The following is a 15,503-nucleotide window of genomic DNA, read 5'->3' on the forward strand; positions in this document are numbered from 1 at the left end:
AAAGTGTTCTAGCGCCAAACGTATCGCTCTCAACTCCAGAAGGTTGATTGGAAGAAGTTGTTCCTCCTCCGACCATTGACCCTGAATGGGCGCTCCTGCCAGGATGGCTCCCCAGCCCGACAGGCAGGCGTCTGTAAAAATCTCTACAGCTACAGGAGCATAGTAAACCCTGCCCTTTGTCAAGTTGTGCATACACGTCCACCACCTCCGGCTGGTGCGAACCAAGGCAGGGACCCTGAGAGAGTAGTCTCTTCGCTCCATGATATGCCGCTGATAGGGTCTGAGAAAGCGTTGTAACGGTCTGGCATGCAGGCGTGCCCATTGGATCATGTCTATGCAAGATATCAAGAGACCCAGTAACTTGGCCAGGGTCATGAGGGAGGACACCGGGTTGCGTACAACACTGGATGTCAGTTCCTGAATTTTGATGGCCTTGGCTGATGGCAGAAAGAGAGTATTGCATGTCGTATCGATGATCACTCCCAGGTGTTCGAGCCTCTCGGACGGCTGGATTACACTCTTGGCCAAGAAGTTCACGACAAAACTGGGTGTCTGTAAACACAGTAAAGTTCGCTCAGTTTTCTGGATTGCTGATGCTCTGTCGTTGCCATGCACAAGCAGATCGTCGAGATACGGGTGAATATGGATACCTTGGTTCCGGAGGTGTACCACAGGATTGATCAGTAGCTTGGAAAACAGCCTGGGTGCCGTGGACAATCCGAATGGTAGTGCTCGATACTGATAGTGATGTTTGCCCACACAGAAACGAAGGAACCTCTTGTGAGCTGGGTGGATGGGAACGTGGAGATATGCTTCTGTAAGATCTATTGATGACAGGAAGTCTCCGGGTGACAGGTTCTCCGTGATGGACCATAGTGTCTCCATGCGAAAATGGCGCAGCTTTATGAACTTGTTGAGAAACTTGAGATCCAGGATGGCTCTCCAATCTCTGTTTCTCTTGGGAACCAGGAACAGGATAGAATATAGGCCATGTCCGCGTTCTGATGGAGGTACCGGTTCTATGACTCGTATCTCTAGTAGATGCTGTAAGGCTCTGTTCACTAGAGATTGCTTGGTGCTTGACCTGCTGATAGGTGAGACCAGGAATCTTTCTGGTGGGGTGCAATGGAATTTGTTTGTGTAACCCTGGGATACAACTTCTATGGCCCAGGCATCTGCTTGGGAGTCCTTCCAGGACTGGGAAAACTCCAAAAGTCTTGCCCCCCCTGGAAGAAGAGCATAGTCATGCTTGCTTGGGCTTGTTGCCCCTGTCATCTCTATCAGGTTTGTTGAATCTGGGATTGAAGGAACTCCTCTTCCCAGTAGGCTTAGATGAGCCCCAGGTGTTTTTTCGCTGGTCCTGGTGAAAACACGGCAGCGCATGGTTGGTGCGAAAGAAATGAGAATTCCGTCTGTCCACATTGCGTAGGTTCCGGGGCAATGCTTTTTTCTTGTCTCGCGTTTCCACGAGTATCTTGTCCAAAGCCTCTCCGAAGAGGCGATCTCCCTGGAAAGGATACAAGGGGACCGTCATTTTAGACTGAAAGTCCGCTTGCCGTGCTCTTAGCCAGAGAAGCCTTCTGGTCACTGTCGCGGAAGCCAGCGTCCAGGGTGGCATCAGCAGTGAAGGACGCTCCTTTAAGAATGCACGTAGCACCTTCCAACAGGCCTCTGTTGTTTTCCGTTAACATCTGAATGAGCTTTCTTATCCAGACAATGGAAGCCCTGGAAGCGATTGACGCCGTAGCCGCCACCTTGACAATCATGGCAATGGACTCATGTAATCTCTTCTGTGTGGCATCAGCCTTTTTATTAATAGGATCACATATGGAACCGTGTCCATCCTTTGAGACTAGACCTGTTGACTGGATAGCCACCACGGGACCGTCCACTGGTGGAGCCTGTAACAGTTCATTCGCATAACTGGGCAAGGCATACATCTTTTTTACAAAATCTGGGAACTGCTTGTTAGCAGTTGGCTTGTCCCATGCCACCCTTAGCTGACGTTCAAAATAGTCCGGAAAGGGAAAGACATTTTCCACATACTCCTCAGGAGGGAAGAACTCCTGGTCACCTCTAGATCTGGATTTTAGCTTAGATCTTGAAGAGGCCAAGTCCTCGGAGGGAGGAGTTTCCTGTATCTTTAAAGCCTTCAGGGCTTTGGACAAGAAGTAGTGGTAGTCCTCCGCTTTAAAAAAGCGACTAGCCTGTTCAGGCATCTTAAGATCCTCCACCTCCTCATCTGAGAGGAATCCCCCTTCTTCTCTGTCCTCCTGCATGGACCCAACAGACTCCTCATCTTTCCATTGCTCCTCTCTAGAACCCCTACTGGGTCTTGGGGGTGCTTTTTGGGCAGCCTTAGTGAGCCAAGCTGAAGGAGGCTGGGACGGTTGTCCTGGGAACGGCCCATGTCCGGGGATACCCGCCCTCTCACAGAAGGTGGAGATGCCCTCCTGCATGGCCTGGCGAAAGGTTAGCATCAGATCTGCTGGGTTGATTAAGGCCCCTTGGAAGGTGATACCCTCCCTGCGATCTAACTCTGGGCCCAGGGAACGCGAATCGGAGGGCTTACAAACTCCGTCCGTTCCAGCGTTGCACTGCAGAGGCCTGGAGATAGCGTCCGGATTCGGCTCTGCTTCTTCAAGATGGCCACCGATCTTCGCCTGCCTGGAATTAGCAGGCCCTGGTTCTTCTTGCGGCCAGTGGTGCTTGAGTGCACACTGCACCACTGGCGCCACCTCTGCTGCGCTTGTTGGGGTGGCACAAACAAGCCTTGAAGGCAGGTAGGCCCCACTGCCGAGTTGCGCTCCGTCCGTCGCCGCAGTGAGCGTTGTTACCTCGTCCCCTGATGAAAAATCTTCTGAGTGCTCGGTAGCCATCGCACAGGCCCGATGAGCACACAGGAGGGACTCGCCTCTCGACGTCTTCTGGCTCCAAGCAGGAGCAAGAAGGTAAAAAATAGAGTAAAAAGTAGGGGGAGAGAGGCAGAGAGAGACAGAGAGACTGAGGAATAAAAGAGAGCAATATAGAGCAAAATAGAAAGAATTGAAAGAGAAAGTAGATGGAGAGAATTGCAGAACTCTGTCCCTAGCTGCTACTCCCTAAGAGGCAGGAATAGAACTGAGGGGCAGGGCTATTCCTAAGGCGCCAACAGGAAGGAGAAAAAAGTATTTCCTGCCTCCCTAAAGGAACAATGGGAATAACCCATGGAGATGTCCTCTACCTCAGTGGGAGAAGGAAAAGGAGTTCGTAAGCCACTCTGAGACTCCAAGTGAAGGGTGGGGTATAAATCTCTTCTTCTTCTTTTTCTTGCCTCAGAAAATTAGCCAATAACAAAGCCAAATTCTAATTTTTTAAAAAAATTCCTAAAGTTTATGATCACTTGAATAATTTTGTCACATTAGATGTGCTACAAATTGTAAGTCACTTCAAGACTTCTTAATTCACATTCTTCTTTCCAAGATGAGTAAAGCAATATAAGTCCAGTAAAAAGATGGGGAGGTTGGGGTCCTTGAAACCAGAGGAGCAGGGAAGAACCCTAAAAATTATTTTAACTAGAGGCAAAATGATTAGGCTGTTGAATATTTACTAGCTGTCATAACACAGCTGAAAAAGCAACCAGCCCCACTAAGTGGGGGGGGGGGGGGGACCTGTGTAAACACCATAAATAGAACTGAAATAAAAACTTCCATTTCTGTATTACAGTAGTTGATACAGGAATCCAGCAAGCATACATTTATTTTCTCTTAAAGAGATTTCAGGATATAATAGAAGTTCTAAAAATATCTTGACATATTGTGACCTTTGGATATTAAATACTTCAGTCACTTAAAGAAAAGTAAATTCTCAGTTCCTTACTCAGCACAGCCTGCATCAGCTTCTGATAGTCTTCTGGGTACAATTCACAGATACACATTTTGGTCTAGAAAAGCCCTAAAAGGAGTGAACATCACATCACTAGGAAACAGCCTTTTCTGCCTAACATTCTGCCATCATCTCTAAAATTAACCAACGTCACTCTTTTGACAATGTTTCCCTACAGATAAAAGTACAAGGAGGGAGGAAGGGAGAGCAAGAGAGTCATTTTTAGTGTCTCCTCCACTAACTCATAACTGTCTCCTTATGAGTAACACAATTTTTCCTCTTCTCAAATATGCCATGGCCCAACTTGATTCCATAGGCCTGGGCAGAATACACATTAAACCACATCTAGAAATACTTTGGTGAGCTAAAATTACTCAATTTTTTTTGCAGAAATTATCAAAGTGTAAGGTTTTTTTAAGATTTCTCAGTGCTATGTTGAGAAATGCTCACCTAATTATTTAAACTGTCTTAATTTAAGATCTCAAATTCAAAGCTAGATCAGATATCTGGCCAGATCAGATTCTACAAACAAGAAATAAGCTTCCTAACCTAGGCTTGCCAAGACCCCCCCGGGGGGCGGGGAAAACACCACCCCAGAAGCCCGTTCCCTGCCGCCGACGGATCAGGCCCCGAAGGGAGCCCCACCCCAACGTGCGTGTCACCCGGAAATGACACAACCACGCCGGGCACGCTGGGGGCAGGGCCACGGTCATCCGAGGGAAAACTCTATGGTTTTCCCTCGGATGGCCGTGGCCCCGCCCCCAGCGTGCCCGGTGTCGTCACGTCACTTCCGGGTGATGTGCGTGCAGTGCGTGCGCAAAGTGATCCAGACGCCAGCTGGGAGTCCCCCACTGTGGCGCAACACCCGACTTGGCAACCTTATCCTAACCAGATGTTGTTGGGAAAAAGGCATTTTTGTGGTCATAGACACCTCTTTCTCCAACAGGAGCCAGGATTTTACTGCCTTACTGATCACCAAAGGGCTCCCTGCTTTGCTGTTAGGGGGAATTATTTTTAAAAAATTCCCAACAGTCTAGCATAACTAATAAACCCAACCTAAAATGGGATTGTGCAAGCAGTAGTAACTTAGTTCTTAGCCTGCAAAGGAAATCAATATAGCCTATCAGCTTCCCTTGCCAATAAGTGGTCCATCCTCCACCAACAGGTAACCTTTAAAGTATTGTGTAGCACGCACACTGTGCCCCGCCTAACAAAAGCATTAATATTTATTAACAGCTTTAGGGCTAAGTAGATCTGATGCCTGGGGTTCCATGCTCCTTTTTCTCTAAAAAAAAAAATCAAGTATATCTGTTGGGGGATCCAATTCAGATTGGAACCATGGCATAGGGAGGAGAGGTTAACCACCCCCACTCCAGTGACATTTTCCCAATCTGAAACATTCCCAGGGAGCTGCTTGGTGTCCCATTGTGGGAACACATGGTTTCCCAACAAGGAAAGTTGGCTATCTCCCTGGGGCATTTCAGATTGACAACTCCTCTTTCTCTGCTGTGTTCCCTGTCCAAATTGGGTTTTGCCCCCTAATTTTTAGAGAACCAGAAACAGTGGGAGCTCTCTTTATGGAACTCTCAGCATTAAACTTGTTAGAGCTCTCAAACAACCCCACCACATTCTAAGACCCTACTTGGTTAGAGAGTATGTCACACAACTATCTTTCCACCCCTGGCCACCAAACTTGACAAACTGTTAGCTGGTAGACATATAATTCTGCTTGCGGGGAGGGTGGGGTATAAATCAAAATAATAAATAAATAAATCATCAGGCACTGAAAGGACACTGAAAGGAGCAACAAACACAAAACATATCTAATTAAGAACATATGAGATGCCAATGTTGGATCAGGCCAAAGGCCCACCTAGTCCAACACTCTGTCACACAGTGGCCAAAAATACCAGGTGCCATCAGGAGGTCCATCAGTGCAGCCAGGACACTAGAAGCCCTCCCACTGTTGCCCCCCCAAGCACCAAGAATTGTATCCCAGATTGCTCATCGCAATTAGAACCATCATTCAATTAAAGATATCTGGGCTGATTAATCATATGTATTTTAGGTAATACATTGATTAATTAATTGACTGATTAACACTGTACTTAATTTTTAAAATATGTTGTAGCAAGTATTAATTTTTTAAATATGTTGTAGCAGGTGTTCTCTTAGAAGAGACATTCCTCCTGTGTGAATGAAGGGAGAACACGTTTCTAAGATAGTGTAATTTAAAAAAAAAAATAGCTGCCTGATTAATCAGGGACACATTTTGAGTCCATTAAAAGTTTTAAAACAAATTAATCTAACCAATTAATTGACTAACAGATGTAGCCAATATAGTAATCTCTTTCATATACACTTTGTCCATCCCAGTGCCAATTTCTATTATTACCTGCATTTTATCTGCACAGCAACTCTGTGAAGTAGTCTACTTGGGAAGATCCAACTCAATTAGGTGAATTTTAGACTGAATAATGCTACTTGCAGTTTATGCAGTTTATACTTGGATAGGAGACCTCTTTGAAATACCACAGGTGGGAGGCAGGGGCAGGCTTTATTCAGCCACCTCTCTGAATATCCTCTAGGCCCCCAGTAGGGGTCAGTCACCAGAGGTCGCCATGACTTTCAGGTGTGCACACATACATGCACATATGGAAAATACCAAAAGAAAAAATACTGGTTCCGGTGGGTGGATCGATGATGGCGGTCGCTCTTCTCGGAGCTTGAGGAGGTGACTAGCACACCTTCGGCTTGGAGGGGTGCCACCTCAAGTGGCACTCCCACGGAACCCTTGCGGTGGGTTCCAAGCCAGAGGGCTTTTGAGGGTTAGCCTCTTCAATGGCTCGAAGCCATGGAATAGAGGCTTCCCTCCACCCTGATGGTCCAGCCGATGGGGGACCTATGGGTGTAAACTAATCTGACCGGGACAAGCGCAGGAGATCAAGTGGAATAGCGATGGAAGAGAGCGAGGTCAGAAGTGACCAACAATGAACGTGAGTGATAAACGGACTGTTCTTGTAAAGTGAAGGGCCCCCCGGTGGAGAAAGCAGAGTGCAGGGAGGGACGCCTCCTGAGCAATTGAATAGATCAAAGAAGCGAAGGGGGGAGAGGGGGGAGAAACAGCGTTACATTTTGAGAGACTTACTTGAACGATAGAGAAACGGCGAGTCTTTCAAGCTCTGAAACAGAGGTGTTGAATTGTAAAGAAAGAGAGAACATGGCGGTTCCACGAGGGAAAATAAAACCGAAAGGGAGCCAAAGTCCAAGATTGGAAGAGGGAGCAGACGTCATGAAGATGTTAGCGGATATGCTGAAACCGGTATTGGAGCAGCTCGGTGGTATTAACCAGCAACTGGCCACACTAAATCAAAACTTCACCTTGCAGCAGCGCCAGCTGGCAGAGACGGAGAAAAAAGTGGAGCAGGCAACTGAGAAGCTGGTAGAGATGGACACCAGGAACAAAAAGATGAAGAAAAGAGTGACAGAGGTGGAAATAAAACAAAAGCTGCAGGAAAACCGTTTACTTTAGCTGCAAATGGAGAAAGCAAACATGACTCTCAGATTTCAGGGACTGCCTGAAAAGGAAAAAGAAGATTTGAAGAAGACTCTGGGAGCGATCATCGCTCCGGTAACAGGTTTATCAGCGAAGGAAATAATAAAAGATATAGAGACTACCTATCGGGTATACTCTAATTACATTAAAAAAATAGCCTGCCTGGGGAGATTGTAGTCAAGTTTGCAAGAAGACAGACCAGAGATGTTATATTAAAGGCAACTTCGGCAAAACCACTGATGTTTGGGAATACAAATATTAAGACTCTAAAAGACATTCCATTTGAAATCCGTCAAAAGAGGAAAAGCTACAAAGAATTAATTTCATTCCTCCAGACAAACGGAATACAATATTACTGGGCAATCCCTGAAGGTATCTTCTTTAAAATTAATGATAAAAGAGAGAAGATTGACTCCATCTTTAAAGCAAAGGAATTTTTTGAGACGACAGCTGGGGCCAGAAGCAGAACTCAAAGATGAAGAAACAAAATTGAGTGACTCTGCTACCTCTGGAATTGGGGAGGACTCTGGGGAGGAAGTGGGTGCGGGTGCAGGAGCAAGCAAAACGGTGTATGATTTCAGAGAAAGAAGACAGAAGTAAGTGCAGAAGGACTCTGAAAATAGCCCTATGAAAATAAGATGCTCAAGAAGTGTTCTCAAAATATTAAAATTATTAACATTGAAGCAGTAGTTTAAAATAACTCACAAGTAAACAGCCTCTAGCCTCCAGGATTAAGAGATCAATGTGTGTTATGGTAACTGATAAAATTTCCTAGGATGTATCTGTATTGTTTTTGAGAATGTATGTGATGTTTGTGTGTAGCATATTGAAAACCCAATAAATAGATTAAACACAAAAATAACTCACAAGTATATTGTTATAGTAACACGTATTGACTAACATGTAGATTAACACGGAAATGATCTCCTACTCTTGGGTTTTTAGTTAGTGTGGGTTAGGGATCTTTTCTTTATCCCTAGTTGTAGTCCCCCTTCCTATATTTTCTGTTGTAGTTATGTAGTCTATTAAAAACCAATAAAATTACCCTCTTGGGGGTTTCCAAAAAGAAAAAAGAAAAGAAAGAAAAAATACCAAAAAAATATTTTAAGTCCAGGGGTACCTTGAAGACCAATAAAGTTTTAGTCAAGGTATAAGCTTTCGTGTGCGTGCACACTTCTTCAAATGCAATGAAATGGACGTTACCACTCCATACATATATGTAGGGGATGGGCAGCAATGCTGTATGCTAATATATGAACTAGTAACTTCCATTTCATTGTATCTTGAAGAAGTGTGCATGCACACAAAAAGCTTTTACCTTGAATAAAACTTTGTTGGTCTTAAAGGTGCCACTGGATTCAAACAAAAGCATATTATTAATATGTAACTTGGAAACAAAGCATCTAAAAATTAATATCTTGGGAAACAGTCTGCCCACCAGAACGTTTTACATTCAGTGATGTTAATCATGTGACATGACTAATTAAGAAGTAGGTCTCTTCCCATGTGTTCCTCTTTCCCCACTAAGTAGAATGCTCAAGTTCAATCTCTTTTGCTACTTTCACAATATAAAATGAATCATGTATAACTTAGCATATAAAATTGTATTACTTGGCATAATTATACATTATAAGACGCATAAACATATTAGTTTTCTATGAGCCAGATAGCAAAGACACTCAATGAAAAAGCAGGACAAAACTGCAAACTGTTGCACACTGTGCTATTTTAGGACTAAGGAAGGGCATGGACCTCATCAAAAACCTAATTTCGTGACAAACATAGCCAGTTCATGGTTCACAAACCAAGGTTCATGCCCATCCCTGTCCATGACCCTCCCACAACCCTCCACGTGGTTTTCAGAAGTTCGTGGTGGGGTTTGGGGGGGAGTGAGAGGGATCGCTGAAATGGCTTGCATCCATTTCAGCCCAAAGGCAGGGCTGGAGCACCCGTCAGCTGTTAGACTGAGATAGATGCAAGCCATTTCAGCAATCCCTTTTACTCCACCCCTCCCCAGCTTCCAAGCGTTCCCTTTAAATAGCTTTTGAAAGATCTCCCCCCCTTCCATTCCGCTGGCCTTGGGGAGCTGCCGCCAGCAGAAAGGAGGGAGGGAAGGCCCCCCACACCACATCACAAATCCCACAAAACAAACTAGTTAATTAAACCAGGAGGTTTATGAAAGTTCGTGGTCCATGTGACCCCACAAACCACAACAGACCTCTGTTTTCCCAGTTTGTGCCCATCCCTACTTAGGACATATTTGATAGGAGTTTTCAAAGTTGTCCCCCAAAATTTCCATTTTTCCATTCTAAAGCACTTCATAGGGAAAAAGTATATCACAGGGATTTTTTTCTGTGCTTCCCCCCCCCCCCCCCAAAAAACATCCAGGGGGGAACCCCCCCCCCATGCTTCCTTTTTTTCCTGGGGCTTCTCATCTTCAATCTGTACAGAATCTATCAAAGAACCAAATGATGGGATTACTTGAACAGTTAAATTACATAGGGCACAGACTGACTTTCTTAAACTTTGGATCTCCCTTCTAAACTTCCACTAATAATCTTTATTTCACATGAGAATGTGCAGAAGTCCCTGACCACCTCCAGTGGCATGTGACAATCCCTGGACTAGAGGCAAAAATCCTACATAAAATGAGGAATACACAAAGTGTCTTTCAAACTGTTACCAGATTGTCTAAGGAGAGAAGGTGGGGTGCTAATGCTAGGAAGAAAGAGAGACAGACAGACAAACAGACAGAGAGAGAACCTCTAAACTCCTCCTAAAGCACTTCATAGGGAAAAATAAGAATAAAGTTGTTTCTGAAATCCTTTCTTCCCAAAGCACTTTGTGATAACAGAGCATGATCTGTTGTGACATTAGCTTTTATGGAGCTAAATTCCACTTTATCTGATGGATGATGTGTGTCAGGGAAATATACTGTTGTGGGTTTCCCCTCTGAATACTGGGTTCAGTCTACCCTACAGAACAAAAGGAATGGTCATGTGTCTTAATGACCAACCCAACATAGGTATCTCCTTGATGGGCCTTGAGAGTCAAGAAATGGTTTTGTTCAAGTGCTCATCACAGTTTGGAAAATGTGTGCTTCTTGCCTATCTAAAGGGAAGCAGCAGAGGGGGGTCCGTGTGAAAAGGAAGCACCATTTTAGATACCAAAAAGGACAGACAGAGAAGTTGCTTAGAATTGCCTGAAGCACCTGGGGGTACAGAATCTCTCTCTCTCTCTCTCGATTTGATGTAGTGGTGTATATGTGTATACAAAGCAAATATTACAAAAATGCCGCAAAAATGCCTAGTTCCAAGGACTTCTCACAACTCAGGGCAATAACACACATTGCTACAGAGAATAGAGTTGTAAATCACTCTACAGGGAGCACACATTCATGTCATATACCACTGGATCATTACTGCACTTGCATGAATCCCACTGAGTTTAAAACAATTGTGTGTATAGTGGGCAACACAGCCCCCCTGACTGATGCCAAAGTATTTCATGTCAAGGCAATGTGCACATGACTTGGCACGGCATTCACACACGGAACCTGATTTAAAGGGTATCTTCACTAAGGAAACTCTGTTTTGTTGATTATGTCAACAGAGGAGTCTACTACCTATGCCTGCTAGTAATTCCATTTTATACATCTCATGAAGCAGACTGCAGCCTAAACTCTACAATTTGAAAATAATGTTACACTCTATACTCTCACTGTTCCATTTCCCAAAATCAGAGGAAGATACAAGTATGAGCAGACAACATTTTTAGGGATAGATACACTTATTTATTTATTTGTTTATATTTATTTATTTTTAGATTTATATCCCGCTTTCCCTATTGGGGGAGGCATTAGGATTATGCTCACCACCTCTCTTGCTGGAATCATCAGCAGGCTGTCGAGGCTTATCTGTGAACAGCTCCTTCCGACCTCTGGAAAAGCCTTCAACCCCGGGGTTGTGGCTAGCTGCCTGCCAGGCTGCGGGCTGGTCCCAAGCGCGGAGATGAGAAGGGCGTCGAGGCAGACTCCAATCTTCCTTCTGTGCACCATGAGGGTCTGTAGAGCCAGCAAACAGCCAGTCGTCTGCGCTTCTGCCGTGCTCCACCTCTCTCTGGTATAGAGGGGCTCTCCTTGGACGCACAACCGGTTCTCCAGCGTCAGCAGCATCCCAGAATTCATCCTGGTCCCTCACGTCATCCACAGTGAGCAGAGATGCATTGTCCATGCTGAAGGAATCACCTCCCTCAGCCATAGCAGCAAAATCTCTATCTACCACTATAGTAAAATAAGAAAACTCCTCCCTAGCCTGAGCAAGCTCTGCACACAGGGCAAAAATACCCAGATGATGACATTTGACTCCAGTTCATACATCCCCACGCTAAAGCCACCATGTCATGATCCTGTCTTTCCCCCAGACCAATCCAGGACTGTGAAAGGAAAGGATCATGGACTGAGACAAAGTATTTTACACAAAAACCCAAGAGAGGTAGTCTCTCTATGGATTTACAGACACGTGCCACCAGAACCTTCCACTATGATCCCCTTCCAGTCCAAGAGGAGGCTCAGACTCTTGACTGGCTTTTGGGACTTATCACAAGAATATTCTTAGCAAGGTAGCAACAGTTGGCAAAGCAGTTCAAGCACAGGATTTAAGGCTTGGAGTCAAAGGTACATCCATCAGACACAGTATTAAAACAGAATAAAGTTTATTAGCAGAAACTTGTAATCAGACCATAGGAGATTAGAAAAATAAGAAAGGCTATGCAAGTTTGTTGCCTAACTATACAATAGGGTATATTTACCAACAAGAAGAAGGGTCAATAGTCCAAGGCGGTCCATTTTAACAAAGTCCACTTAAGTTTCATCTTTGTGCCAGTATGCAGCCATGTGTTGAGCTGCAACCCAGGATCCTTTGTCTGCCAGCCACATGGCAGAAACAAAGCATGTCAGAATAAGTCCACAGACAGTAGATAGCAAGAACAGATTTGCAAGCAGAAAATCTGAGCTCATGTCTTTGTTTTCAGACTAATAAGGGCCAATTTCAGGATTCAAATGACCCGGGCCAGGAGCCAATGAACACGATCTGAAATTGTCCAAGTGTCTTGAGTGGTCAGTAGTATTGAAGCCACACCTGCAGAATGTGATCCCAAGCTCTAACCACTCCCTCTAACCACTCCTCCATGTGGTACGTGACTCCTGGCAGCTAGGCCTAACTAGGCTCCAGTAGGTCTGCCAGAAGTGTGAAACATGTGTCGTTATATGGCATGGCAATTGAGCAAATGGTCAGGCATAGGAAGCTAGAACACCAGGAGGTGAGAGCAAAAGGCATTCCAAGGGGAAACATGATGCTACATAACATTCAAAGGGAGACATGAGGCCTACAGGAATTAATATTTCTATACAAGGAGCACCCCCAAACTCCTAACCTCCCGCACAGGCACCAACGGCACCCCACCGAAGGCCGGGAGCGGGAGCCCCAACCCCAAACCAGTCCGACTCAGACCCAGGACCTCCGTCTTTGCCAGGTTTAATTTCAGCCTACTCAGTCTGAGCCAACCAGCCACAGCTTGTAATGCCCAATGAAGGTCATCGGGACCAGAGTCTGACTGGCCGCCTAGCATCAGATAGAGCTGGGTATCATCAGCATATTGATGACACCCAAGCCCACCCCTCTGGGCAATCTGGGCGAGGGAGCGCATATAGATTTTAAACAACATAGGGGATGACACAGCTCCCTGGGGCACCCCACACTCAAGGGAATGCCTTCGGGACCACTGGTCCCCAATCGCCACCCTCTGTCCCCGACCTTGGAGAAAAGAGGCAAACCACTGAAGAGCAAGCCCCTGAATCCCCACGTCGACGAGGCGGCGGGCCAGCAGCTGGCGGTCGACTGTGTCAAACACAGCCAACAGATCTAACAACACAAGTGCCGCCACACCACCTCGATCCAGATGCCTACAGAGATTGTCCATCAGAGCGACAAGCACCATCTCCGTCGCATGACCCGGGCAAAAAACGGACTGGAAGGGATCAAGGATGGAAGCTTCATTCTATTGCACCATAGCTTCATTCTATTGCACGATAGACTTCATTCTATTGCACCATCACACAATGTAAACAAAATCTTATTATTTTTTTTGAGTTAAGACAATCATATAGTTACATAACAATAAGGGATCTCTCCCCACATCTTTCAGGTTTATGTTTAAAATAACAGTGGAAAACACAATGCCAATATCAAATTATTTCTGGCCTGAAACAAGTCCAGCATATTTTAACAAATTGTACTTTGCAAGAAGAAAATTGCGCTGACCCACCTTCAGTTATCTTATAATTAGGGCACAAGTTGGGTCTACAGCCTTAAATCATCATGAAACTTAAAGGCTACAACTGTGAGAAATATGTAACAAAAGAGATTCCAACCAAAAGCCCATTTGATGTAATGGGAACTATTTCAGATTTTTATTTTAAAATCCCCTAGGGGAGTATGTTGGTGAAATTGCAAGTTTTAGTGCTGAAAGACTATCATCTGTAGTGCCTTCATGAGAATGGGGGGAAATATCCCAATGAATTGAGTACAAGAATAACTCTGTGTAGCATCTTGCTTTTATAAAAGTGTGTGTGTGTGTGAATCTATATATAACCCAGCCTTAATGGCCACACACTCCCTTTTCTGTTCATCTGTTCAATATGGTCAGGGATTATTAAATGATGCTAATGCTTTTGTCAGTGGACATTACAACTTGCACACTGAGCTGTTTAAATGCATATGTTTCATTGCTTTTCTATTGGTACTGTACTAAAACACACCCCATCTCTAGAAACGCACACACACATACTATGTACAGGAAACCAAATGGTTTATAATATTTAATTTACACACTGTGTCAAAAGATGCATACCCCATGAAGTGTTGTCACTCATATATCCCAAAAATATACCAACGGAAAAATACAGAACGATGCCTGCTCCATTTTAAAGAGGAATCCACTGTCAAAAGTGCCCATGCTTGTCATTTCCTCTGGCTGAAACATTATCATGTGGCCATTATCAGCAGCAGAATGCTACCCACCAGTATGTGACTAACACATGCTTTAGAGGGGAGAAATAATAGGGGGAGGGGGAGGTGTTTTGGGTTGTTTTTTTTGAAAGAATTGGGGATTTCATAATGCCCTGGCCAAAAGAGAAAAAGAAACCTGAGGACACACTCCAGCAGCGGTCTTTAGAAAATGGCTCTGGAGGAAGGAGTAGGGTTTCTCCGGTATGAAGAGGTGCCCCAGTAGTGGTGGGTACCCCTGAAGCCCAGAGTGAGCTGCCTCTTAAGGAAAGCGGGAGTGATCAGAGAACTAAGAAGTCACTGCAGATGGGGAGTGGCAAGGGGGGGGGGGACACAGCCATGTAAGAATTGCCCCAAACTGGACCGCCATCCTTCCCCGCCCCCCTCCCGCTGATTCTCCCCTTTGCCATGCAGTGCTCCTCAGTATTCTCCGGCCCTCTTGCAGGACACCCTCTCAACAAGTTGAAACCCGAAAGGGTTTTTTGGTGCACTGTTTTCAGAAGGCATCCCCTGAACGGCGTCCTCTATGGGGGGGGGGGGCGGTCAGAGAAAGGGGAGACCACAGTGAGTGAGTGGCAGGGAAGCAGCCGCGGAGGCTGGCCAAGGCTTACCACCAAGACGGGCACCCCCGCCGCCAGGGAGTAGAGGAGCACGGGGGGGACGGCGCTGCTCTCCTCCGGGCCCGGGTAAGGCTTGCGGTAGGCGCTCTCGTAGCAGAAGAAGCCCTGCACGTTGACGGCGAAGGTGTCGGTGTACTCGAAGTAATAAGCCAGCATCACAGTCCCTGCCATGATCACCATCTGGAAGTAAAGCATGCTGGTGAGGCGGAGGAGGAGAAGCAGAGGCGGCGGAGAGGGCACTGGCATGTACTCCGGCGGCCGCGGCAGCCCCCCGCCCCGGCTGCGCGCTCCGCCCGCTTCCCGGCGGCATCCACCGGCGAAGAAGGAGGCGGCGAGTCCCGAGCAGCGGCAGGAGCTGGAGGAGGGAGAGGAGGGAGGGGAGGGGAGGGGGAGGGGGAG

The 15,503-nt window shown here is 45.8% G+C and overlaps 1 protein-coding gene across 1 annotated transcript in view; it reads right to left on the minus strand.

Moving 5' to 3' along the window:
* The window catches only part of PLPPR5 (phospholipid phosphatase related 5), a 74,014-nt gene extending 58,621 nt beyond the window's left edge, over positions 1-15,393 (minus strand). Inside the window, exon 1 of the mRNA XM_015415691.1 lies at positions 15,096-15,393. Within this exon, the coding sequence (XP_015271177.1) occupies positions 15,096-15,350 (255 nt within the window). The 5' untranslated portion in view covers positions 15,351-15,393. The remainder of the gene's footprint in view (positions 1-15,095) is intronic.
* Between the last annotated feature and the right edge of the window lie 110 nt (positions 15,394-15,503).

Source organism: Gekko japonicus, unplaced genomic scaffold (genome assembly GCF_001447785.1).
Source record: "Gekko japonicus isolate JY-2015 unplaced genomic scaffold, Gekko_japonicus_V1.1 scaffold3918, whole genome shotgun sequence".
Lineage (NCBI taxonomy): Eukaryota > Metazoa > Chordata > Lepidosauria > Squamata > Gekkonidae > Gekko > Gekko japonicus.